This window comes from Haemaphysalis longicornis, unplaced genomic scaffold (assembly GCF_048455015.1).
Source record: "Haemaphysalis longicornis isolate Haplotype H1 unplaced genomic scaffold, Haemaphysalis longicornis Haplotype H1 scaffold_2, whole genome shotgun sequence".
Taxonomy (NCBI): Eukaryota; Metazoa; Arthropoda; class Arachnida; order Ixodida; family Ixodidae; genus Haemaphysalis; species Haemaphysalis longicornis.
In genome coordinates, this window is record NW_027526295.1 from 116235279 (window position 1) to 116262769 (window position 27491).

The window sequence follows — 27491 nt, forward strand, 5'->3', positions numbered from 1 at the left end:
TGCCGAAGACCATAGAGTTTCTTACAATAAACACTAGAGAGGAATCTGGCGGTAGCGTCTATGCGGCTCACATCAAGGCCGTCTGTGTCGCCAAGGGCCGCCATTACATCATGCGCTCGCCTAAGTTTCATCGTTGGCTTGGACTGAAACGTTTTAGTGATCGCAAATTTAAACAAAGGGCCACAAAAACGCGAAGAATAGTGCGCAATTATGTAAGTGGAAAATAAAACAGGGTGCTTTAAAACCAAGAAAAAAGGATGTCAAAGCGAATTTATGCCTTAACGTTTGTGCCTGCTATTTTGCAGGCCAAGGTGGGTAACAATGTTAGTATTTTGGGGGAAACTCATTAAAGACACTTATTTTATGAATTTTACAATTATTTCAAATAATAAGTTGTTGAAAGACTTTGAAAAGTTTTGTGAGCGTGCATTTAAAAACTTCGCTTTCGTGGTGAACCGGTACACCGACCGTCAGCTACAGTTTGACAAGAAAAAAGAAAACGAGGTGTTAAACAGTCGTGGACGATGACCAGATAGGGCCAATAGGGCGGCCGCAGGCGCCCGTCTCTGTCGTACCTTGTCTTTGTCGAAGTACGTATTGTTTTTTTTTGTCGGCTGCAGATTTCGCGGCGGCATATTACCCGCTCAGTCATACGTCCTTCGACTGCGTCATGACCAACGTCAGGTGCACCACGCACTGCCTGCGGTTCCACCGAACACGGCTACCACAGAAAAGGGAGGATTTCGGCTTCCTCGCAGCTCGTAGGCGTGTTAATTCACAGTGAAGAAAGCAAATTCCCAAAACCGCTTCAGTATCCAATTGTCATGCCAAGCCCAAGCCAAAAATGGGGGTCTTCTCATAAACCCCCACGACGAAATGGATTACCAGGCGCACTTTCCTTTCTGGTGTACTTACTAAGAAACTCTTTCCGCAGACCACCAACGAGACCGCCGTCGAAAGCGCAGCGTACGGGCACGTAAATGCCTTTCGGCCACGTTCGGCTATTCTTGCCTTGGCCATTCTTTCCCAACAGTGTGATCAACATCACCCACCGCGCCGCTTTGCGCATGCCTTCATGGCGTCAGTGCTGTTATCTAGGATGTATGGTGAGCCTGCGGGAATTTTTGCATTGCATTGGCGTGGCCGCCCGCGTCCGCGCTGTGGCAGCTCGCGCCGTCTAAGGTCACCGGACGAGTGCCGATGCCGCCTGGTCGAACCCAGTGGCTCGAAATGTATTGCGGCCACAGAGCGCCCCCTTCCCCTATTTCAGCGTGCGTCACCCCGGTGAATGCTAACTGAAGCCCATAGACGGGCTGAGCACACGATGAGGAGTGTATGATCCAGGGTCTACGCGCATAGTGCAGTGTAGTATTTTGTATCGTGGTCGACCACGTAATAAACCCCTAAAAGGCTATCGCTTCTCAGGAAAGCGATAACTTTCATGTGAAGTTACTGAAGACGTACACGCGCGGCGAGAGCCATGGACCACTCTCGAACCCTTGGTGGGCAGTGTCTCTCCTGAGGGCAGTTCTGTGCTGTGTAAGAGTAACGAGAATAATGACGGTGCGTTAGTCTATGATGCCCACAGGCGTGATGCCCGCATGATATGATGCCCACAGGTGTGAGCTAAAGAATGCTTACGGGTAAAAACCTGACCAATATCATTTGATTCTGCTTCTTGGTAAGTAAAGATGGTGGTGATGCTTAAACGCTGCACAAGGGATGGTGAAGATACAGAATTAATTAAGCGCCGGAAGGAGGCGGCAAACTGGCTTTCGGACACAACTTTGTGTTTCCAGCTATTCTTGAAATTTACCTGAAAAGTACGGAATTTCACTGACCTCACTGAGAAACCTTTCAGGATACTTTTTAAGTTACTCTTTTGAGGTTGAGAGGGGAGGTATAGGAAGAAGTGCACAGTACCACAAATTCATCACAATTCATCGCAATTTCACAATACTACAAATTAATAATAATAATCACCATCATCATCATTGCCATGATCATCAAATTCATCATCAATGTTCAGGCCCACCCCCCGTCATATCCCTACCACAGCCGGAGGTATAGGTTGTTGCCCGGCTGTGTGTACGTGGGGAGGGGTGTCCTCGACGCAGCCATGTATGTGAAAGGGCTAGAAGCGGCCTTCGTTGCTAAATTTACTTCTGTACCGCGTGGTAGTACTTGTACAGTAGTAGATAGAAAACGTTGGGACTGTGATTTTGCTTAATTACTCTTTTGGATTCGACAGCATTATGGGAAATCTCTTTGTTTGTTATGTCATCCCTAGGGCAGAACGTTCCTTTACATTTCAAATGGCCGTGTCGAGCCTTTTTGACCCATTCCGGTCTACGGCATCTGGAATATTAAAACTCGACCGGGCCTTGTGGTCTGTTCCTGCAGAATGAGAAATGCCTAAGATTACTCCAATCCTAAAACTGGAGAAGCAACCAACAAGTTTCGACTTATTTTGAACTATAAGCCTTGCTAAGTTGCGTTGCAGCAGCGATGGCGTAGAGGTAGAACAACTATAAGCCACGTGCAGAAGGACCGTGGTTCGAATCCCGGTGCCGGACAATCCCCACCGGATCAAAAAAAAAATCCGCGTATTGATGGAATTGCACAAAGGGGCTTGCGGTGCGGCCTGACCCTGGCGACCATTGCCGTTAATGCACTCCCTCACTAGAGCAGTATTGGCCACCTTGGTGTAGTAACGGCCACAACCTCCCATGAATACACCAATTAACCCTCGGCCCTCAGACCCCAGCGGCTGCAAAGCAACTGACCACGGCGGCGGTCAGACCTGTGGCGCAGCAGAGGGTGCTAAGAATCTCTGGATCCGGACAGGCCGCCAATGGAATCTGAACCTGGCAACGTTTAACGCGCGAACCTTATTTAGCGAAGCAAGTCTCGAGGTGTTGTTCGAGGAATTAGAGGGCATTAAATGGGATGTAATAGGGCTTAGCGAGGTTAGGAGGGCAGGCGAAGCCTTTACGGTGCTGAAAAATGGACCCGTCCTATGTTACCGTGGTCTAGAGGACAGAAGAGAACTGGGAGTGGGATTTCTAGTCAATAAAAGCATAGCTGGCAACATAGACGAACACTATAGCATTAAGGAAAGGGTAGCAGGTCTTGTAATTAGCCTCAATAAGAGGTACAAGCTCAAGGTGGTGCAGGGCTACGCGCCCACATCCAGCCACGACGACCAAGTAGTGGAACGCCTCTATGAAGATGTGGAATCGCCAATGGCTAAAGCAAAAACAAACGCAGTATACCATAGTTATGGGGACTTCAATGCAAAAATCAGGCTGGAGACAAGGCAGTTGGGAACTATGGTCTGGGCTGTAGAAATTGCAGGGGGGACCTACTAGTTGAGTTTGCAGAACGGAATAACCTACGCATAATGAATACCTTCTTCTGTAAACGGGAGAGTCGGAAGTGGACCTGGAGGAGGCCGACTGGGGAGCACAGAAATGAAATAGACTTCATATTATGCGATAATCCTGGCGTCGTGCAGGATGTGGAAGTGCTCGGAAGGGTAAGGTGTAGTGACCACCGTCTGGTAAGATCTCGAATTAGGGTAGATTTGAGGAGGGACCGCAACAAGCTAGTACGAAAAAAGCCGATAAATGAGCTAACAGTAAGACGTAAAGTAGAAGAATTCTGAATCGCGCTGCAGAACCGATATTCCGCCCTTAACCAGGAAGCCGAGCTTACGACACAGGAAGCCAGCGACAACCTTACACGCATTATCACGGAGTGTGCAGTAGAAGTAGGGGGCACTATGGCTAGACAGGATACTGCTAAACCTTCACAGGAGACGAAAGATCTAATCAGAAAACGGCAAACCATGAGAATCTCTACCGCAGCTGACAGAATAGAACTAGCCGAGCTCTCGAAGTTAATCAATAAGCGTAAGACAGCTGACATACGGAAGTATAATATGGAGAGGATCGAATACGCTGTAAAGAACGGAGGTAGCCTGAAAGCGGTGAAGAGACGTCTTGGCGTGGGGAAAAATCAGATGTATGCCATTAGGGATAAGCAAGGCAATGTCATCACAAATAGGGATAAAATATTCACAGTGACCGAGGAGTTCTATAGGGATCTGTCCAGTAGCCGGGACATACAGGATAATGCCGAACGAGACAGTAGTTCAGAGCAGATAGACATCCCACCAGTAACGACCGAAGAAGTAAGGAAGGCTTTGAAAGAAATGAAAGGGGGCAAAGCACCTGGTGAGGATCAGTAACAGCAGACCTCTTGAAGGATGGCGGAGAAATTATACTAGAAAAACTGGCAAACCTGTATCCGCAATGCCTAATGACCGCAATGGTACCGAAATCTTGGAAGAACGCGAACATCATCCTAATCCATAAGAAAGGCGACATGAAGGACTTGAAAAATTACAGGCCGATCAGCTTACTGTCAGTCGTCTACAAGGTATTTACCAAGGTAATCGCTACCCGAATCTCTGCAACCTTAGATTTCAGCCAACCTAAAGAACAAGCAGGGTTCCGTAAAGGTTATTCAACAATGGACCATATTCACACGATCAATCAGGTGGTAGAGAAGTGCGCTGAGTATACTGAACCCCTATATATAGCCTTCATAGATTATGAGAAAGCATTTGACTCGGTCGAAACCCTAGCAGTCATTCAGGCACTACGGAACCAGGGGGTAGATGAGCATTATGTAAGAATACTAGAGGGTATCTACAATGGGTCTACAGCTACCATCATCCTCCATAGGGAGAGCAGTAAAATACCTATAAGGAAGGGTGTCAGACAAGGAGACACAATCTCTCCAATGTTATTCACAGCATGCTTACAAGAAGTATTCAGAACGTTGGATATGGAACAGGTGGGAGTAAGGGCTAATGGAGAATACCTCAGTAACCTCAGATTTGCTGATGACGTTGCCTTGCTAAGTAACTCGGGGGACGAATTACAAAGCATGCTTTCCGCACTGGGCGAACAGATTAGAACCGTGGGCCTGAAAATAATATGCAGAAAACTAAAGTAATGATCAATAACCTAGGGACAGCACAGCAGTTTGAGGTAGGTGGCGAGGCAGTGGAAGTGGTAAGGGAATATATCTACTTAGGCCAATTTGTGACCCCAGATCCCAACCATGAGGCAGAGATAATTAGAAGGATCAGAATGGGGTGGAGTGCATATGGCAGACATTCTCAGATAATGAATAGCAGCCTACCATAGTCGCTGAAGGAGAAAGTGTATGACAGCTGCATCTTACCGGTACTCACCATCTGGGCAGAAACTTGGAGGCTCACTGAGGGGGTTCAACTTAAATTGAGAATGACTCAGCAGGCAATGGAGCGGAAAATGATAGGTGTAACATTAAGGGACAAGAAAAGAGCGGAGTGGGTCAGGGAGCAAACTGGTGTTCAAGACATATTTGTAGAAATAAAGAAGAAGAAATGGACGTGGGCAGGGCATGTAATGCGAAGGCAAGATAACCTTTGGTCATTAAGGGTAACAGAGTGGATCCCTAGAGAAGGCAAGCGTTGCAGGGGGCGGCAGAAAGTTAGATGGGCAGATGAGATCAAGAAGTTTTCGGGGATAAATTGGTCACAGATGGCACAGGAACGAGGTAATTGGAGAATAATGGGAGAGGCCTTTGCCCTGCAGTGGGCGTAGATAGGCTGGTGATGATGATGATGATGATGAAGTTGGGTTGGCAAAATTACGGAAAAAAATGGTATTTAAGAGAATGGCCTGGTACCTTGGAAGCAGAAACTCTTATACACCTCAAATGAATGCCTTCCTGGAAAATAGTTCCGTTCCCGACAATAATCGCTCTCGTCGCTTCACTGAAGGGACCATAGTGGACACGAGTAGTGCGAGTGCTACGCGGGGGACCACTCTACTTCCGGTGAACCATGTGACACTGTGATGGGGGTATGCCATAGCTTGCGATACGTTCCAGCTGTCATTATCATCGACCTCGTGCGCTGCTTGCCGGCGCGAGGCTTCTGGAGGCTGCTGGAGCGAATCCCACATCCTCTGAAAACTCACTATCACCCCTTGCGGCTCGATCCACATCTCATTTATTGCTTCTCTTACCGTTTCAGCCTTAGTCGTCTCATCGGAAGGTGCTAGCACCATTATTTGACTACGTTTATGAAATCGGTGTCCCTGAGAGGATGTACGACTAAAATATCACAATGTGAAACCATTTAGACCTGTTACGTGAAACACTCAAGCCTACAGGCTAACTACATTTTTCTACTTTGGTATTTGCAGTGGAAATTGCATATACGTTTTGTAGTAACATAAAGAATTGCCAAACTTGCTATCGGGCTTTCTAACGGAAGTACATTTCAACTAAACTGTATGACGCAATATTCTACAGAACAGCTGTTTGGAATTTTTTAGGTTCAGGCTTACCTGAAGCTTTATTTTATTTTTTTTACTCGGCATTGTAGGTCCAAAATGGTCACCACAGTGGCTGAGGTTTACATAAAAAAGTTTTTTGCCTCTCCCCCCCCCCCTCTCTCTCTCTCTCTCTCTCTCTCTCTCTCTCTCTCTCTCTCTCTCCCCCGCAAAAATATAAAAGGTCGGAAAAACTGACGCAAAAATTGGCCTTAAAGCATTACTACAAAAAAGTCGGAAGAAGCACCGGTGAGATTCGAACTTACGATCTCCTGTTTACTAGACAGGCGCTTTAACCAACTAAGCCACGGCGCCGGCGTCTTGTCCGCGGCAAAAGTTCCTAAAAAAAGAAAAAAGAGCGCAAAGATGTGATCCAGTTTCGTTACCTGAACGACTTTCAACACACGTGCTCGGTCTCCCGAGGCGAGGCGGCACGCAGGATGTCAAGTGCGCTCTTACGACGTGCCATGGGTGCAGATATCAAGCCTCGGTTTAACATGCATCCGGAATGGCTTACGCAGCTGTTGAGGCAAAAAAGCAAGCCAACACCCGTACCGAACAAGGTGCAGTTTGTTCGGGATTTATGTTCCGATAACGATGAATGCACTGCGCCCCTAGATTAACGCGGTGAGCGGATGAGGTCTATGGCACAGATGCTCTTTTCCCGAAGTATCGATGCATATCTTCAGTTGGCATTCCGCTGTAAGCTGACTCGATAATTAAGGCCGTGACATACGCGTTTGTGTTGGACTCCTGTCTGCGTCGGTGGTGCTTGTGATCAAAGCGATATATGCCGCGGGCTCGCGGCGACGGTGCATGGTACAGGCTCCATGTAATTGATAGCTTCTATGACACAACTCGTTCTCCCAGTTTAGGAACGGTTTTGCGGTGGAAGACTATTAAAAGATTTGACATTTGTCCTAGTACACTACACGTGAAAACAACGGTAAAACAGTTTAGCTCGCTCACAGTAGTCTAGAGGACGCCAGTTTGTTTGCACGTTGTCAACATTGCGTTTTAGTCGAATGTAGGACGAAATGGTCCAGTTATCTCTGTTAGAAATCTTACTAGAAAAGTGGCACACTTGAAACATCAAATATTATTAGTAATTTAGATAACTTTTAAGAGATTATCAGCCACACCACTTTGCGAAGATGTACGGCCGGCAAATCCTTCTAGCACGTGGCATACAGGTGTCGCAGAGAGAAAGGGAAATGTATGAGCTAGTTTGCTTCTCTTGAGCGGTGAGGCCCGTCATACTTAAGAAAGACACATTCATGTAACCAAACACTACTGCTTCGATATTTCTTATCTCGAAAATTGCGCGTATTGGCTGGGAATTAACTTACTCAACATGAATGTCCACGTGATGAGACGTGTAAGCGTTTGGTTTGACTCGTACCTTGATCTTGAAGATGGTTCATGTTATTAACTGATCTAATGAAGATGCATATAAGAGTGATTAGGTGTATAAGCTTGAGGTCCGAATTATGCTTGTGCCAGCGAATTGTGGCCGCCGGAATACACGTTGGGTGCACCTGCAGTGGCACCCAATGTGTAATCAGGCTTGCACAGACCTTCGTCAGCAAGACGTTAACTGCACAGTAGGAAGTTTTTAGTAAACGTTTCGGGCAGTGTATTTTTTATAGCAGCGGTTCAGAAAATCAAGAATGTGGGCATAGCGAAGCGTCTTTGAGTGCTGTGAATGTTTTCCTAGACGTTTTCGGCCAGCGGGCATAGCATGCTTGTTGTTCTTGCTCATGAACAGTTCTCAAATGCGTGCGTGTGCGGCATATCCTTGTGCTGCTTGCTTTTCCGCGGCACTGAACAGCGAAGGTTCTCGGTGAGCGCCGAAGCTGATATACACTGCGCACAGTTGACACGCTTGTTGCGTTTGTTGATAACCGCTGGCTGAAGCGCGTTCCTTTCCCGCACTGGAATCCAGCGCAGGCGCAGCACGGCAGTTGCTTCGGAAAGTCTAGTTGCTGAAGTTTGTGGAAATGTTCGCGAACTGCGACCATCGTTTCGGTTATGGTTGTGAGGTGTTCTTTTTAGTCTGGTATGACCGCTTAACCACAAGCATTTCATTTCTTTCCGCGGCACAATGTTGCACCTTGGCCCTTCGGAGCGGGAAGCCCTGGCTTCTAACTTCCTCTCGCTCAAAACACTATCGCGACGTTTGCAGGCACAGATGTTCAGCAAACCGCAGATGCCGTCCAGAACAAGCACTGATGAGGGCGTGGCGAGCTCTGCAGCTCCGAATGGTGACCTGGGCCGGGTTAAGCCCGCTTCTGGGCCTGCAGCAGAAGAGACTGCGGATGCTGCTCATCGGCGGCCGGAGCAAGCGCTCGTATGCGGCAGGTCAACGGGCTTTTCAGGTCAGCCCTCACCCGAGCCTCACTAACACGCTTCCCGGGACGCGCTGAACCTATGGCTCAACCTACACTCTAAGAAATTGGGGGAGCAGTTGAAGAGTCCAACAGTCATTGTACTCCTGCAAGCGTTGGCGCGCTCCCCTGGAAACCTGCGGGGAGTTGGATGTAATGTTCGCTCCCATGAGGAGGAAGAGCAAAACTGACAGCGTACTCTTCTCGTGCGCGGCGGAGTGCAGCCCCAGTTCCGCTCCCGCACCAGTGAAGAGTAAAGCTGCACATCGTCTTCTCTCTCCAGTACGAAGAGTAAAATTGCAATTTCATTCTTGTCAAGTTCGGGAGTAAGCATGGAGAGGCACTCCTACCATTTACGCACACCAACTCATCAGCGATGTTTTATTTGCATACGTGTATATTATATAAAGCAGTTGTGTAAAAAGCGCCCGAGTACTTCCGCCGCGTATTCTAAACGTGCAAGAATATGAATTCATGTAACGATTGCTCGCATCGTTCAGTGACATGAATGGAGCAAGCTTGACAAAACTAAAAAAAACGCATGTCTCGATTTGGTTTTGTTTCTTTGTTTTGTTTTTTCCTCTGTAATGGCTTAGTTATCGACATTTAAAAAGTTGTCAGACTATGCATCATAAAAGGTGCGCACCACGGAGGAAAGAATACTGCGCGCCGATTTCAGCGATTACGCCGATTACACCGAGGGCGTCCCAGCGGCGGGGGCGCGGCGGTGGACGGCGCGTCTCCGTAGCTCAGCCCGACGAATATACGGCGTACTACCACGGCGGATTTTCCGCCACGCGATCTCGCGTCTACGGTGAAAGCCGACACAGGCGGTGCACCCGCAAGGACCGGGCGAGCGACGACTGATCGCGCCCGACCGTGATGTCCCGCCAGCGCGGAACAGGGGGCTGCGCTTTGTAAACCATGTGCTACGCACGAAGTGGACTTTCAAACAGACGCTTCATCCAACATGGGAAGTTCGACCTGCCCTTATCGTGATGCTTGCATGCTTGAACACAGTACGACGCGTGCTCGCATCGAATAGGAGAAACTAGGTTTTGAGAATTAAAGGTATAATTATTGAGAAAACTGAGGTTACAGTGGATCAGGACAGAATAGCACGGGGAGAAAACGTCTCACGCGGTGCGCAGGCGTGGGGCGACTCTCCTGGCGGTGGCGGTTTCAGGTGTTTCGTGCTCCGGGCTTGGCCCCTCGGCAGGCTGCCGGTGTCTGTTTTCGTTTTCGCCTTCTCGGCGCCAGCATTCTCGGCGCGAGAATTATCCGAAGCTTCGGAGACGGCTTGCTCAACATGGGAAGTTTGACCTGCCCTTATCGTCATACTTGCTTGAACGCAGTGTGACGCGTGCTCGCTAACTGCTTGCATGCCTGTGCGTCAGCGTTATATCACGAACACGTAAGCAAGCCGTATATTAGTTCGTTCGTGCGTGCGTGCATGCGTGGAACTAGTTTTTATTTCGGACGGACATCACAGCTGCGGCGGCGCAGAGGCCGATACCGGAACTATATGCACTGTGTAGCAATGCGCGCGCAAGCCGCCGGACAAGCCGGTGTGCAGTCGCTGCCTTTGCAGGCTTCGCGCCTTAAGCTTGGGATCTTGTGATGACGAACATGGATTTATCTACCGGACGAAGAAATGCTGGCTGGAAGGGGAGGTAAGCCATTAGTTCACCTGGTATTCTTATCTTGTGTATTTAGCGAAGGAGAGTTGCTCTCTAGCTTCGGTCCGCGGAAGCGGCTAACCCTAATGTTTTCGTCACTCATTTTGACCGTTGCTTAGATTTGAAGGGCGGCTTTTGTACCCGTGTGCAAACAGCGTCGAGTCTTGCACCGTTTCAATCCCTTTGATTCGTGAAGTGTTGGTATCCTAGCCGAATGTTTTCGCAGGTAAGAAGCACGGTCGCGCGAGTAGTCGCAGCGCTACCCTGTATTCTTAACTCGGCGGCTAGGGTTAGAGTGGCTGCCGTGCAGTAGCTGTGGCTACCTGCGCGGCTCCAAAGAATTTCGTACAGTAGGCTGAGTGATAGGAGCGCGTCTAGCGCGTAGAAGTCACTAAAGTTACAATGATTTTAGTTACCGTCGCGCGTACTGCAGCAGACTGAAATCCTGTCCAGACAGGTTTTTTGCGTTTTGATTTGTACTCTTAGCTCGGCGGCTAGGGTTAGAGTGGCTGCCGTGCAGTAGCTGTGGCTACCTGCGCGACTCCAAAAGAATTTCGTACAATCGGCTGAGTAATAGGAGCGCGTCTAGCGCGTGGCAGTCACTAAAATTACAATGATTTTAGTTACCGCCGCGCGTACTGCAGCAGACTGAAATCCTGTCCAGATAGGTTTTTTGCGTTTTGATTTGTACTCTTAGCTCGGCGGCTAGGCGGCTAGGGTTAGAGTGGCTGCCGTGCAGTAGCTGTGGCGACCTGCGCGGCTCCAAAGAATTTCGTCCAATAGGCTGAGTGATAGGAGCGCGTCTAGCGCGTGGCAGTCACTAAAATTACAATAATTGTAGTGACCGCCGCGCGTACAGCAGCAGACTGAAATGCTGTCCTGACAGGGTTTAGGTTTTTTGCGTTTTGATTGAGGGCAGGATGGCCGGAGATGGGACTGTTAAGGGGTAACTACATGCGTCTAAGCCGATGAGCGACGCGAGAAAACTCACTCATTGGGTACGGCAAACAGGTATTGTGGGCGACACAGACAAAATTTTTTTACACAGGCCGCTGACGGCGGCAACTGCGGCAGGCGACGGGCCGTCGCCGTCGCGGGCTTATACCGGCCAGAAGCAGCCCACGAGCGAGCGGCAGCAACGACGACGAATGGCATTGGCAGCAATGCATTATTTCTTTTTTTTTCGTTTGTCGCTGTCGCCCATAGTGTTTGTTGTATCCATTACGGTACTTTTTTCGCGTCGGTTGTCGCCGTCGCTGCGTGTGGTTTAATGTTCGAGCGTTCTGATCGTTCAATAACGAGCCTATTGGTTCTCATCAGGTGTTGCGATCTGCAGCGTGCATGCAACGAAGCGTACTCGAGAATGAAAAAAACAGTAGCTATATGCCCCATAGCAACTTTTACACGCTGTACTTGTGAACGTATAATGGGCCGTACGTTGCAGTCGGCTGAGGGCAAAATCCTATGCAAATTAATCAGGGATTATCACGTTACAAAAAGAGTTCTCTTTACTTAAATTTTGTTAAATGTTTTTATACCGGGAACGATAGCGGGGTAAACAATAGAAGCTACGGACACGTAAGCACTAATGGGTTTGGGGCGCATTGCGTAGGCAGACAGCTGTAGGGCGCGCTGTCTGACATGACATTGACCAAGTGGCACAATGAGCGTGGCTGCATCCAAGATCACCGCACATTCGCATGTAGACTTGTGACTGCGCCAAGCAGTATTGCATTCCAATACGGGTTCAATGCGTTCACTCGGCGCAAAAACTAATCTATCACGTCGTCAAACTCGTCAATTTTTTTTTCATTGTTGATCTTATCTTTGCTGTCCCCCTCTTTCTTCCTATGCAGGAACCACGGGAAGACGGTACTTGCCCGAAGATTTTTTTTTCCTGAGAGAGAACGAGATCCCCGAGGCGTCAGCAGGAGTGGCCGTCGCATTCAAGACACTTCTGCTCACATCATTGGACATCGTGGATGAGTTCCCATTGCTGCTGTCTGTGTTTTCAAAGGGGAAGCGCACCTTCTTGCTTCTGTAGACGTTACTTCGGCTCAAGCACGGTGCCCTGGTCGGTACTGTTCTGAAGGCCGCCACCAACATTATGAAGCATTCAGCTAGAACCTTTGCCTAGAACCTATGAAGCATGCCTTTTTTAAATCTTACTAGCGCATCCTCATTTGAGAACCACCCGCCTAAAAAACCCAGTGGGAATGTTTCGGGTGGTTTCCTATTGTCCCACCAACATATATCTGTTGCAAAGTTCCCGTGTCAGTGGCTTTGTGTTGATTGCACCTTGTAATGCGCTAATAGTAATCCACGCTGAATAGTTTTAGTCCAAGATTTTTGTTTCGCAAAATTTATTTGTAAATGTTTTTGATGTGTCCTAAATAAGAGCTGGCTTTCCAGTCCATGTGAAGCACTCACTGATGTACTAAGGCCACTTTGTTTTATGTTAATACTGTTAACTATTTTCCCACTGCTGTATTTCTACTGACACTTTCGTGCTAATGCCAGTACCTTTTTATTTGTGGGTGTTAATGTCATTTTTATTGTCTTAATTTAATGTTTGTATTTCAGTGTTATCAATTGCTTTGCTGCATTTTTATTTGTGAATTTTTCTTGGATGTATCCTCAATAGGCGTTACGTCTCCTGTGTGCATGTGGAGTAAGAACCGTTTTTATGCTGTGATATTTTAATTCAAAATGAATTGCTTTTTGTGTGAAATTGCACAATGAACCGATTGTTGTGGTATTTGTTTGAAAAATAAAGTCTGACCTTGTTTTTTCTTTTCCATGTTTCAAAATGGCTTGTCCTGTTTTGTTTGCTTGTAACTGCCTATAGTACCATCGTGGGGATGGAGGGGGGGGGGGTGGGGGTCTAGTAGCAGGCGGAGCGAAAACACGCTGCCTTGCGGGGAATAGCAGAACGCTCTTGAGGCGTAACGAGATTCTTTTTAAGAGAGAGTAGTAGTACCCGTCTGCAGTATCCGGGAACGCCGAAACCAATAGAGCTTATTCACGCCTAAAGGGAGTGACGGAACGCTGCCTTGTACATGGCATAGCAATTCCCACACAGGGTTCAAGTACTCCGCTTCGACAGCAGCAAGTAAATCCCACGAGGAGTGTTTCGCCTCTCGTTTGGCCGCCACGCGCTACTCCTCGGAAGAGTCGCCCAATGCTGCCAAAGAGAGTGAAATATGGGACAAAAGTTTTTACTCCTAGACAGAGTGCCCAGCACTCCTCGTCTTCTTAGAGTGTATGACTCAACCTATGGTCGGGGTGATGTCATCCGGCCGCTCGCTGCCAATGCGAGCTACGGGTCCGGCGCAGCGTTGCCAGATGGTAAAATGCGACACCAGATTGGGAAAATCTGGTGAAATTTTGGGGTTGCTGGTGTTAAGGTACCGAAGCGGCTACACCTAACAATGTCTGGTGAAAAGTGGCGAAAACCTAGGTGCGGCTGCTTTAAACCATGGTTTATTCTCCTGAGGCCCGTTTGTACGAGATTTCGGCGCACGTTAAAGATCCCCAGGGGATCAAAATTAACCCGGAGGCTTCCACTACGGAATGCCAAATCGCCTGAGTTGAGTCGGTGCGCTAAACCCTACAATCGATCAAATCAATTTCTTCCCCCGACGGAAGCTCTTTTCATGCCTGAACACCATGAGCCAATCACATTATTGATTTTCGAGCGTATTCTATAGTGCCTGATAAGTATTTTGTGTTTCCAGCACTGCTTGACAGTAATGAAACCTCCAATTTGACGTTTAGTAGCGGTGAATTACGTCCTCGGAAATATTGTATGCAAAACGTACCACTAGCATTGCCTCTTTAATAAATTCCTCGGTAATTTGTGACAGCTACAAAGCCTTTTGTGTGACATGTTGATTGTGCAGTAACCAACAAAGCGTTATATACTCACATATTACCTTCAGCGAAATATGCATTGTACCTTTGTTGTCTGGTTATAAACATAGGCGAAAACAACAGCAAGTGCAGCAACGTTCTGTGCGAGTTTCGCGTGTAGAATGGAGTACGTTTTCTAAAAAGTGGCATTGCCGTGGATACGAATAAGAAATTTTATTTCGTTTCTCTCAAACCTATTGCTAATTATGGGTAATCAAGTCACCACCTCCATTTCTTCAATTATAGAAGGAATCAAGTGACTGTCTCCGTGATAGGATGGATTGTTATAAGCAACAAAGGCACCATCTTCATGGCTATGTTTTGTCGAACTGCATGCGCAGAAACGGCACAGGAGCGGGAAATACGTTAGAGCGGGCGTATTTTATTGCTGGGGACATATGGTGAAGTTCCGACGAGTGGCTGATGTTGAAGCCTCTCTCCATTCTGGCAACACTGGACCGGAGGCCACCCGGTTCCTGCGAACATTGGCTACGGAGCCGAGAGCCACCCGGCCTCATACGAACCCACACAAAGTACTGGTGAGTCCACCTAATCTGCCATCCCAACCATTTCCCCTGGCTTCACGGGTCAGGTTCGCAATGTATTGATAATGGCAGCCGTCGACAGCACGACGTGAGTGCTACCATCAAAGCAGTCATATGTCATTCACCGCACAACCCCAAAGCGGTCAAGACGGGCGCTCGCCGAAAAGAGAATGTCGGTCGTGTGACGCCCTTCATTGATTTGTCCGTTAAAGGCTGGCCACTCATGATTAACGCTACTGCGTCAAAGCACAGATAATGCCCACGTTTAAAACAGCCTGAAAGCCCTTTTCCTTGTGCGGACAAACCTGCCTGAATGTAAGGCCTGCTATCCGGGCGAGGTGCTCCCCGGCCACACTGACGCCTTCGAAGTACTGCATCTGACGAAACCCGGTTCAGAGAGTATGAAATACCTAAAATAGAGCGGTATGGTGTCCTTTTTGCTCGGCTCACTCCATCACATTGTTGGCGACAGTCCGCTTCCAGCCATAGAGCCCCGCCAGAGCGATGAGTTGCGGGAAAATGCCACCGATATTCCTGTTTTCGAAGTGCAACCAATGTCGCTGTCAAAGAAAAATTGTGTTTGCAGATCTCGACGCAACGCAGGTGCTGGAAGTCAGGAGCCGCCCAACAGCACCACCGATGGCCCCAACCAATTGTACAGCGCGGAGAAGCGAACACTGCGTCCTGGTTGTGGTGCTACGGGCCCTGGGCCCCTTGCAACAGCGCCGTGTCCGAGCGCTACGTGCAACGCCGCGTCTATGCAGTCCGGCGCCATATTCTGTCGTCGGCCGTGCCTTCCGCACCTTCACCAGTTCGTCTCCGGGCACCAAGCAAGATGCCAACGCCTGCCGGTGTCACGCCCGCAGCTTCACGTACTTCATAGTTTAGGTCTGAACTGCGCGCACAAGATCGCCGTGCGAGTCCTAGGACTGAAGTAGTGGGCCAGACAGGGACGTTTGTGGGCGTGTGTGTGTGCGTGGCAAGCATACAAGGACTTTTTCTTTTTTTTCTTTCAAATGGGGGGAAAGTGTAGGGATTCTCCCCTGTGAACATTCGTGTTCGATTCGAATTAACGCGCCCCCCTTCTCCGGCCATCTCGAAGAGAAGTATAGAAAAAAAATTAAAGCCGTTCCACTTAATGTGAAAGCTGTCGGAAGTGCAGAGCAGTGATTCCCCATTATGGGCTGTACCACCATTATCCCCTCACTGCTACCACCCCATGCAATTCAAATTTCACGCATTCGCAGCGGTCGCGCGCCGCCTGCGTGGAACTGCGCCAGTGGGAGTTCTGTTCTCTTTGTGCTTTCCTCCCCGCACGTGCGGCCGTTGCACTGCCACATTTTGCGTTTACTGTGGTAAAAGCAACGCAACGGGCCTCCTTAACTAAAGGAACGCGGGCGCTGCCGGTTAATTACGTATATTCTTTCTCAAATGTAACTATAGTTTTTTTTGCGCTAAAGCACTTTCAAGCGCTAGCGTTTCATGACTTTCGAACGCTTATGACTATATAAACCGCTTGGCTTTCGAAGCCTCTGGTGTACGCCGCGAACAACAGCGTTACTTGGATTGGCTTTGAATGGATTGGCTACGCTGGCCGAGGTTGACCAGTATCTCGTACGTCCTGGAGAGTCGTGCTGCGCAAGCGCGAGGATTGGATTGGTTTGGTTTTGGATTGGATTGGATTTGAAATGGATGATAAACACCAGTAAGCATCGTAATCAGCTTATCTAAGACAACCAGGAAAGCTAAGAATATCCAGCTGAACCTGAGCTCACGCCACGCATATCCTGGCATAGCCGCTTGGCTTTCGAAGCTTCTGGGTTACGCCGCGGCGGAGGGCCCGTGACAGGCTACACCGTAACGCTGGGTCGATATGCTTGGTTCCAGCGAGGGAGCAAGAACGACAAGGCGAGCGCCTAAAGTGCTCTGCACTTAATACTGTGCCACGGATGGCGGCGTGCCACTCTCGATGCTCGCTAGATAAGCGCACCGGCGCTTGCAGCGTCGGCAGCCACCGGGCAGTCGCCAGCCGGGAGTGCCGCTAGCCACCATCAAGGAGCCCGCACGACAGCAAGCGGTCAGCCGTCCGCTCAGCCGTGAAGTAAGACTCCGGACATTGAAGTGCTGTGGTGGATGTATCTCCTTAGCCAATTCTTTTTGTTTCCACTGCTTAAGTAAAGCCACTGTTTCCTGAATTCGCAACGTTCTGTGCGGTGATTTTTTGACAAAGCCTGCCATCTCAACCCCCCTCGGAAGTCAGGACAACCTACAACTTTTCACCTATATGCTGTGTAACCTCGATGTTGTGTAATAAAAACTTCTCTGGTCATTCACCTTCACTGAGTGCAGTGGCGCTCCAACACCAAACTGCTGTACCGACTTAAGCACACTGCGGAACAAGTCTCCGACATGATGCGCAGGGTCAGCACAGAAACGAGAGGTATGCGAGGGGCGGATGTGCTAAGACTAGTCGAAGCCTTTGTCACCTCTGGGGTTACTTACGCCCTCCCTTACGCTGTGCGCTCGAAGGCTGAAAAGGACAGGGTAGAAACTGTCATACGCAAGGCATACCAGCTGGCGTTGGGACTACCTGTCAGCACCTCGACACAAACTCCTACACTTCGGAGTTTATAATACCTTGGACGAACTCTTCGAAGCTCATCATATGAACCAATTATTACGTCTGAGCGCCGCCTCCACCGGCACAACAATTCTTAACCAGCTGTGCCGGCGCTCACCGCTTCAAAACCCCGAGGCCGATGCGACTCAGCTTCCGCATGAGATCCGCCAATTCATTGATGTGGCCCCACTGCCTCGGAACATGCATCAAACACATCACCAGGATCACAGAGCCGCCAGAGCTAAAGCAATCTCCAAACGCTACGGCCTAAACTCCACCACATTATAAACAGACGCAGCCTCCTATCCCGAGAGGAGAGCTATGACAGCGGTTGTGACTAAAGCTCAAGTACTTCTCACAAGTACATCAATTTATGCCATCCATGCACTACAGGCAGAAGAAGTGGCCGTAGGCCTAGCACTAGCTCAAACCCCTGCAGCGATCATTATTACAGACTGACAACAAGCATGCAGACGTTTCTCCATCGGCTTCGTCTCAACCCCCCGCCACACAAATTCTGCTGCAGCATCCTCCACAACACCGCGTAAGGATTATTTGGGCTCCCGCACATGCCGACGTTACCGGCAACGAAGCTGCCCATCAGCATGCCCATGATTTCACACACCGGGCTAGTCAGGAGTGCGGCAAGTAGTTGCTGTCCGTCTCCTCTTGTGCTACAAATAAATCACGCAGCACTACCGCCTGCAGCGAACAATGTACCCTCCTCCACACAAAAACCTCACAAAAGAACAAGAACGCCACCGTCGAGGTATCCAAACCAACACCTTCCCCCACCCAACTAGAGCCCACCTTCTGGCCTCCACCCTCTACTGCTCGGAATGCCGCTTCCGTGAGGCTCCGGGCACGCTTTACCATATTGTGTGGGGCTGCAATAAGACCTCCGACCTCCTCCCCCCCCCTGACCCTATGCGCTTCCCTCCCATGAGCACTGTGAGAAAGCACTGTCCAGATCGGACCCTGACGACCAGGTTTGGCTGGTGCAGAGGGCCCAAGCAGCAGGACGGTCTCAAAGATTCCTGGAATAAAGACTCTTCTCCAAGGCGTACTGCTTCATAGGAACGCTTATTCCTCCTCAAGCTTTTGTTCGAGGATTGGGATTTTATCTTTCGTCACATTTGTCATCATTACTGGGCCCTGATTTCCAGTGTTAGTTACACTTACGGGGGCCGTCCTAAATTGGATTATTGATGTTTCAGCTAAAGAATGTCAGAGTATTCTTGCAATCAGGCTCTCTTTTTGTTGAAACCGCTTGCGTACGAGAGGACTCAGGAGCATAACAACGATGCAGCTCAAAATATGTGATATCCTAACGTAATTTTCGTTATTTGAAAAATACATTTCGCTTATGGCGAATAATTGTCATTGCGCTGGCGTTGCGCTTTTTCGTTTTCGTGTGAAGGTCATGGAATATTGTGTGAAGGTAGATGAAATCTGGAATAAAAATGTTCCTGTACTATTCTCTGACTAGCTTCATAATGAGTGACGTATAGGTACTTAAACATTGAAACAATACATGTACCAAGACTATTTTTAGGCGAGATGGGGGCAAGTGAGGCGTCTCAATTGTGTGTTAGTATCTATGGAGATTGAAAAGTGTAATTAACAAGAATGTTTCAAGGACAAACACGTTGATACTTTGTTGGTGTCATGTTAATATGCGGGATGATCATATTTTTTTGTGTTCGTTCTGACAACTTTACGACCACCCCCTCCTTGTATCTTCAAAAAGGGAAGAACCAAAAAGCAACCACCATAGCACAACTTCACGTGTACTTCACAACTTCGCAACTTCACTTCCCTCATCACATCGTCCACCTTCACCGAGCTCATCGTCCTACTGCGACCTCGTCCGGCACGGTCAAATTCGGGGAAAGGGGTATGATACGCCATCAAAGAAGATGAATACAGCAGCGGCATGTGGCGTCACGCACAAGCATCTCCAACGACGACGAAGCTGGGTGGGTCACGCTGCCTGACATGTGTGTTCCCACATTGCTCATCTGCGTCAGCATCTTCTGCGCGGTGCAGCTTCGACCGGGACGGTCGCCCTCGACCGGGGGGGTAATGTCACGGGACACCTGGGCGGCCAATGCCCTATACGGCCACGGCTCATTACAGAAGACGACTAGGACGATGAAGAAGTGGCTGGGTCCCAGCGCGCGCTGTTATGGCCGCATTGTAAAATCTGTAAATAGATCGTTCCTCATCCTTCAACCATCGCTCGAGTCATTGGCCCTGCCGCCACGTTTGAATAAATATATATATATATATATATATATATATATATATATACATATTGTGAGGCCGTAGATAGCAGGCGACCAGACCGTGGCTTCGTAGCTCCTTTATTCGGAGGCGAGTCGACTAGAACGCAAGATGGCGATCGGGCCCCAGCACTGATGATGATCTCTGAAGAAGCGGGCTCGTCGATGATGATGAGTTTGTACAGGAAATGAAGAAGTTATCACCTCAAGCCGGTGGTGGTGATAGTGGGCAATTGCTACCTATGGTGGCATACAGGCTGTAGCCTCAAACAAAGCTCACACTAATGCCCCCTCTTGGGAAAAGCGGCCGCCTGGCCGCGGATTAGGCAGGATCACGGCGAGTGAAGGCCTTAAGCCGGGACACGTGTACAATCTCTGTACCGCGACGACGACGGTCCGAAGTTCCACAAACTGGGGTGACGCGATAATTGACGGGTGAGGTCGCCTCGAGAATCTTGTAAGGACCAAGGAAGCGGTGTAAAAATTTCTCGCAGAGGCCGGGAACGCGGACCGGTGTCCAGATCAAGACTTCGTCACCAGGGGAGAAGTAAACAGATCGATGAGCAGTGTCATAGCGTTGTTTGCGGTCCTGTTGACTAGCTTCAGTGCGCGTGCGAGCAAGCTGGCGGCAATGTGCGATGCGAGAAACGAATTGTTCGGGGGACGATGCAGAAGGGGAAACCGGAGCGGTAAAGAAGCAGGTATCCAAAGTGTGTGAAGGGTGCCGACCGTACACAAGGTAGAATGGGGTGTATCCTGTGGTGCGTTGAACTGCGGTGTTGAAGGCAAAAGTAACAAAAGGTAGGATAGTGTCCCAATTTCTGTGATCAGGCTGTATGTACATCGATAGCATGTCGGAAAGAGTGCGGTGAAAGCGTTCCGTAAGTCCGTTAGTTTGAGGATGGTAACTCGATGTCATCCTGTGAGAGGTGTTAGCAGCTTGAAGTACATCAGAGAGGACCTGCGACAGGAAGCTCTTGCCCCGGTCACTAAGGAGGACGCGAGGTGCGCCATGGCGAAGTAAGATATTGTGCAAGAAAAAGTGAGCGACGTCAGCAGCGCTGGCCGAACGAAGTGGAGCCGTCTCCGCGTAGCGAGTTAGATGGTCAACGGCCGTGACGATCCAGCGGTGACCAGTGGCCGTCATAGGCAATGGACCGTAAAGGTCAATACCGACCACTTCAAACGGTGTAGCTGGGCATGGAACCGGCTGCAATAGACCGGCGGGTGGAGACGTAGATCTCTTGCGATGTTGACATGGCGGGCAGGAGGCGACGTATTTGGCGACACTGGTAGACAGTCCCGGCCAAAAGAAGCGACCTCGAATGCGCTCGTATGTCTTGTGAAATCCAAGGTGGCCAGCGGTTGCGTCATCATGGAAAGCTTGCAAGATGCTTGAACGAAGGGAACGAGGCACAACTGGAACCCATCCGGCACCATCGGTGTGGTGGTTGATACGGTGAAGCGCGCCATCAACCAACCGGAAATTTCGTAGTTGCCGACGTAGGCGGCTATTAGGTGGTTGCGTCGAACCGGTGAGCCGATCGATTATGTTTCGGCAGTAGCTGTCGGCGCGTTGACGGGCAACCAAGTCGCGGAGATCAGCAGACGTGACATCTATGGGTGCAATGGGCAGGTGGAGCTCATGGGTGGGTGTCACCAAGTCGTCCGACGACTGCGTGAGCGGGCACCGTGAAAGCGCGTCTGCGTCGAGGTGCTTGACTCCGGACTTGTACGTAACCGTAAAGTCGTATTCTTGCAAGCGCAGCACCCACCGACCAAGTCGCCCAGACAGGTTCTTCAATGAAGACAGCCAGCACAATGCGTGATGGTCTGTAACGACCGTGTAGAGATATGGCCGGAATTTTTGTACAGCCCATACAACCGCCAGACACTCTTGCTCAGTGATTGTATAGTTCTGTTCCGATTGTGTCAGAGAGCGGCTCGCATAAGCTACGACTCGTTCACGCAACTGGGCATCTCGCTGTAGCAAAACGGCGCCGATGCCTTGCCTACAAGCATCGGTATGGAGTATGGCGGGTTTTGTGTCATCGAAATGACATAGTACTGGTCCGGAAGTAAGTGCCTGCTTGAGGTCTTCAAAAGCTTTTTCGCAGTCATCAGTCCAGACGAAGGAGGTTCCGGAATGCAGTAGCTGGTTGAGGGGCGAAGCCAGAGTGGAGAAATTACGGACGAAACGACGAAAATATGATGCTAGACCGAGGAAACTGCGAAGGGCTTTTTGGTGTTGGGGGCGAGGAAAATTGGCGACTGCGGAAATTTTGTCTGGGTCGGGCCGGATACCATCCTTGCTGACGACGTGACCGAGAACCTTGATAGATTTTTGGGCGAAGTGACATTTTTTGGTGTTCAAAGTCAGGTTGGCGTTAGCGAGACCAGTCAATACTCATCAAGTCGTAGGAGATGTTCAGAAAAACTCGACGAAAAAATTACGATGTCGTCAAGGTAACATAGGCATGTCTTCCATTTAAGGCCGCGAAGGACTGTGTCTATCATGCGCTCAAATGTAGCAGGGGCATTGCACAACCCAAAAGGCATTACGTTAAATTCGTATAAGCCATCTGGAGTTGCAAACGCTGTCTTCTGTTTGTCAGACTCGTGCATGGGGATCTGCCAATAGCCAGATCGCAAATCCAAGCTCGAAAAATATTGAGCGCCTTGCAAACAGTCGAGCGCATCGTCTATGCGCGGCATCGGGTAGACATCCTTTCTTGTGATCTTATTCAAAGCCCGATAATCGACACAAAAACGTACTGAACCATCCTTTTTCCTCACCAGGACGACGGGGGAAGACCACGGGCTGGAGGACGGACGAATAATGTTGCGTTGAAGCATGTCCCCAACGTTTTCTTCAATCACTTTTCGTTCCGACGAAGACACGCGGTACGGGCGACGACGAACGATTTGTGTCCCTTCCGTCTCAATACGATGTGCTGCCACGGATGTTTGTCCTAGTTTGCTGGAAAAGCAGTCAAAGGAGTCCTTGTGTTTTTCAAGGAGCTGAAGAAGGAGTTGTGTTTCCCTTTCTGTGAGGTCTGTGCTTATAGTGGCCGCCAGTGGGGAAAGTGATTGTCCAGAATTTGAAGGCCGTGAAACAGGGAATACCGAGCAGAGGGGAAGAAGGGACACGGCTTCTCCATTCACAACAGAAGCAACGTTGGTGCCTTCGGGGAGCCTAATCGGCTCGGAAGTGGCATTGGTAGCTAACAGCGTCGCCGAGCCTTCCGTGAATCGTACGAGACACGTTGCGATGACGACTCCTTTGGACATAAAACGCGGAGATGGAACTATCATCACGTCACCATCCCTGATCTGCGCCGAACGAACACAAAGTAATGTTTCCTGGTCTGGATATAAAACGCAGTCGGCACTGGCTGTTAGGTGCATAGTAGGTTGCACCTCCGAAATGCTGGGATGCTCAGTATCTGTCATTGCAATTTGGGGTTGGTGACAAGAAATGACGGCGGAGGCGGAAGACAGAAAATCCCAACCCAAAATCAAATGATAAGCACAGGGAGACAACACTGCACAAGGAATATGATGGCGAAGGGCACCGATGAAAACCCGCACCGTGCATTGTCCGGAGGGCCTAATCACACTGCTGTTGGCTCCTTGTAAAGAAGGTCCGTTGTATGGTGTTCGTACCTTGCGTAAGCGTGCACACAATTCCGCGCTTATGACTGAAACACTAGCACCAGTGTCAATTAGGGCATCGATGCGAACACCTTCCACTAAAACAGACAGCAAGTTCGACGGACGCTCTGGAGGACTTGTAAGATTCGCAGGAGATGCAGTTTTCCCTCCCAAAACTGCATTAACTAGTTTTCCGGGCGGTGGTCGGAGACGTAAGACGCAGGGCGAAGAGGCGATACCGAGCGGCGACCTGGTGAAGGCGAGCGGGGTCGTTGTCCACGGGGGCTGCGGGGAACGTCGCTCGACTGAGGCGGAGACGGGGAGCGGCGGGAAGGCGACAGGTACGCACGCGGCCGGTAGCCGTAGTAATTCGGGGCCAGGTGTTCGCGTTCATAGGCGGCGTAGCCACGTCGTTCATCCCGTTGGCGACGTCGGCAAAACCGGGAGACGTGACCTCGAATGCCGCAATAGTAGCACACGGGGCGGTTGATGGCGGCATCCTGGCGGGCCGGAAAGTAGGGCGGCGAGCTCGGCACACGAGGCATGGCCGCCACATAGCCAGACGACGGGTGAGCCGTGAGTGGGGACAGCGGCAGGGGTGTCCGTCCAGCGACCTCAGAGTAAGACGGCGTTGAAGGAGCCACAGGATGAACAGGAGGCAATAGCACCGGCATGGCGGCAAGCTCCTCTTTAACCATCTCGCGAAGGCCAGGAGCAGGAGATGTTGAGGGGACACCATGTGTGCAGTGAGAGACGTCGCCATACATTTCCTCGCGAACTATAGCGCGAATCATCGCACGAAGTTGTTGTTCGTCTCCGAGATTATGAGTAGACGCCATGTCCCGTGGAAGGCGGATCGACTGACGTTCGTCGAGACGCTGACAGGTAGAGATCACGTCAGATACAGTGTCCAGGTTCTGAAGGACAAGTGCGTTGAACGCGAACTCGCCGATCCCCTTCAGAATGTGACGGACACGGTCGGACTCCTGCATATCATTGTCGACGCGGCGGCACAGTGCTAGAACATCTTCGATGTACGAGGTATAGGTCTCGTTAGCTTGCTGCTTGCGGACATCCAGTATCCTCTTTGCGTTGTCGCTCCGAGCTTTAGTCGAGCCAAAAATCTTTCGCAGCTCCGTAGTGAAGCCAGCCCAGTCGGCAAAGTCGTGTCGGTGGTTTAAATACCATGTCTCAGCGACTTGCTTAAGAGAGAAGCCAACGTTCAACAGTTTGTTGTGATCATCCCACCTATTGAACTGGCTGACGCGGGTGTAACTGTCCAGCCACTCCTCCACGTCTTCTCCCCGAAGACCATAGAAGTGGGGCGGGTCGCGCTGGGGGCTGGTCACGATGCACTGCAGGGGCGCTGAGACAGCGCCACTGGGAGTATCTTGCGACATGGGCATTAGTCCCGAGGGCAAGCGGCGACCGGAACGGAGCTCCAGGGGTGTCGAAGGAGAGGTACAGGTCGGGATCGAGTTGCAGCTCCACCACTTGTGAGGCCGTAGATAGCAGGCGACCAGACCGTGGCTTCGTAGCTCCTTTATTCGGAGGCGAGTCGACTAGAACGCAAGATGGCGATCGGGCCCCAGCACTGATGATGATCTCTGAAGAAGCGGGCTCGTCGATGATGATGAGTTTGTACAGGAAATGAAGAAGTTATCACCTCAAGCCGGTGGTGATGATAGTGGGCAATTGCTACCTATGGTGGCATACAGGCTGTAGCCTCAAACAAAGCTCACAATATATATATATATATTGAAATGGTATTTATTCGGAGGATAGATAGGGGTACAACGATGAGCTGGGCCAAACCAAGCAGTCGTTTCAGCTGGTCGGAACAGGGCGAGCACGAGACAAGCGGGTGAGACAGGGCGTGACCAAAACTGGACCATGATAGTGTCCTGACCCTGGTGCATGCCCACAGACGGAAGATTGTCCGTTGCACTGTCTTCGCACGGGCGCATACCCCCAAACAGGCGATTGTCCGTTGCATTAACCTGGCAACTACCTTCTTTACAATCTATATATATATATATATATATATATATATATATATATATATATATATATATATATATATATATATATATATATATATATATATATATATATATATATATATATATATATATACAGACAGAGAGAGAGAGAGTAAGCGTGGTTATTGCGAAAAGTAATGAGGAGGAGTCATCAGTCCAAGACCCTTTGGGACTTTAGAGCCTCAACAGCCCTCACGACCAGCACAGGCGCTCATATTGAAGTCGGAGCTGGTCAGAGCTTTCAGCCAAAGCTCGTAATAAGGATGCGAGGTATTGCGCGAATGTAGTGTGGCATGGGCGCAGCCCCCTACAGTATGAAAGCGCTTCCTGGTGGCTTCGCAGAAGCGGCATAACGGGGCATAGAAAGCAGCCGTACGCGCTCCTTCACAATGACGTCCTCTTTGAAAGCGGAAGGGAATCTGTGCGCACTGAGGCTGTGCTTGCACCAGATTGCCTGCTCGGAAGGAGCTGCACTGGTGGCACGCGTGCAAGGTGTAGCAACATAATTTTTCTGGACGCCTGCGAGGCCGAAAGCACTTTTCAAATTTGTGCTCCTTTGCGGAGTCTCTGATAGGGTATGTGCCGTTCACAAGGCCCATCATAAGTGCCATCAGTGGCTGGGTTAATAGAAGAAGAAAAAGATATCATGGCGGCCAAGCGCAAGACGGTTTCCTTCGCGGGCCTTTCGTCTAAAACTTCGGAAATAACGACATTTAGGGGGCACGCCCAGCCTGCAAAGCAGCGACCGTTCCCCGGTCAAGTTCAGTCGCACTTCGGAACCGCCAGCGAGTCACAAAGCGGGGTTAGCGATGAGTGCCCGTCCTCCTCCGGCCAGGCTTCAACCAGCGCCGCCGATTCCAGCAGCCGGCCAACCACCAGCGAAGAAAGCGAGATGCAAGTCGACACGCTAAGCAATGTAAACTCCCGTAGCTGGAACTCCGGACGCAGTTCGAAGCGGAGCAGCGGAACAGCGGGGGACTACGATTCGGCCGTGTCTCTTCTTCGGGGCGATGCCAGCGTAGCTCCGGCAAACGACCAAGGCAGGTTCCCCGCCCTCGTTCTCGGGGCATTGTGCGTGTTCATGATGGCATGCGTCATCGTACTGGACCAAAAGTGGAATCTATTCGGAGGCGAGGGAGCGCCGCCTTTCGCTGAAGGCGCCGTTGGCGTCGCAGCGGCCAAGCTTCACGCGATCGTCAAGGGCTTCCTTAGCGGCGCCCCCACCGTGAGTTCCCTCATCCTAAATACATCTTAGTTAACGTACCGCATCCTAAATACATCTTAGTTAACGTACCGCTGGCGTATTTCCGCATCTCGTGCACGCTGCCATTGTACGAATTTGTGCGCACATTGGCAAACTTCTGCAGAACCGAGCGCATTGTAGCAACTGGCAATGGCCATAGTTGTCAAAATAATTGTTTTTTGGCTTCGGAATGTATTCGGAAGTATTGTTCCTACTTTGTCGTTAGACTGACTTTATACGCACGACGTCGTGTGGTCTGGCGGAAGCCACTATACGCACGACGTGAGTGACGCGCCAACGCGGCAGCTAAAGCAACCGGCGCCGCGCTGTTTCCAAGCGGCTCTATCGCCCTTTGTCGTCGCACCACGGGTCGCGAAGCCGATGGTTCAAATGACAATCGTACAACGCTCCTCGAGATGGGTTTTCGTTTAGCTTTTGCGTTCCGTATCGCAATAAAAAAAAAACACAGCTGATGTTATGGATGCAAAGCACGACATAGAACCGGATAATGCCTTTATTTCACCTACGATTGCAGCTATGCGACTTATTTAACATGCTCTGTGCCACATTACGTCCTTGACAGACCGACCATATTAACAATTACCGATGGGAAATTTGGGGCTCTTAAATAACGTTCAGCTCCCTAAAAATAACCTAGGTTATAATTTTCACTCATTTTTTATCTCGGCTTAAAATCTGCATAGTAAATGCAGTTCAGAAGCGCTCGGG

General features: G+C 49.9%; 1 protein-coding gene, 1 long non-coding RNA gene and 1 other non-coding gene across 3 annotated transcripts; 2 read left to right on the forward strand and 1 right to left on the reverse strand.

The window, feature by feature from the left end:
* Positions 1 to 6636: 6636 nt before the first annotated feature.
* Positions 6637 to 6710, reverse strand: Trnat-agu (transfer RNA threonine (anticodon AGU)). Its single transcript has one exon. It is a non-coding gene; the product is annotated as a tRNA-Thr (tRNA).
* Positions 6711 to 8409: 1699 nt separating this feature from the next.
* LOC144167316 (uncharacterized) lies at positions 8410 to 16002 on the forward strand. Its single transcript, XM_077696613.1, has 2 exons — positions 8410 to 8773; positions 15522 to 16002. The coding sequence occupies exons 1-2, from the start codon at positions 8627 to 8629 to the stop codon at positions 15804 to 15806; spliced, it is 432 nt and encodes a 143-aa protein (XP_077552739.1). The 5' UTR covers positions 8410 to 8626; the 3' UTR covers positions 15807 to 16002.
* On the forward strand, positions 9967 to 13244 carry LOC144167315 (uncharacterized). The gene is made up of 2 exons (XR_013321949.1): positions 9967 to 10455; positions 12318 to 13244. It is a non-coding gene; the product is annotated as an uncharacterized LOC144167315 (long non-coding RNA).
* Positions 16003 to 27491: the final 11489 nt, after the last annotated feature.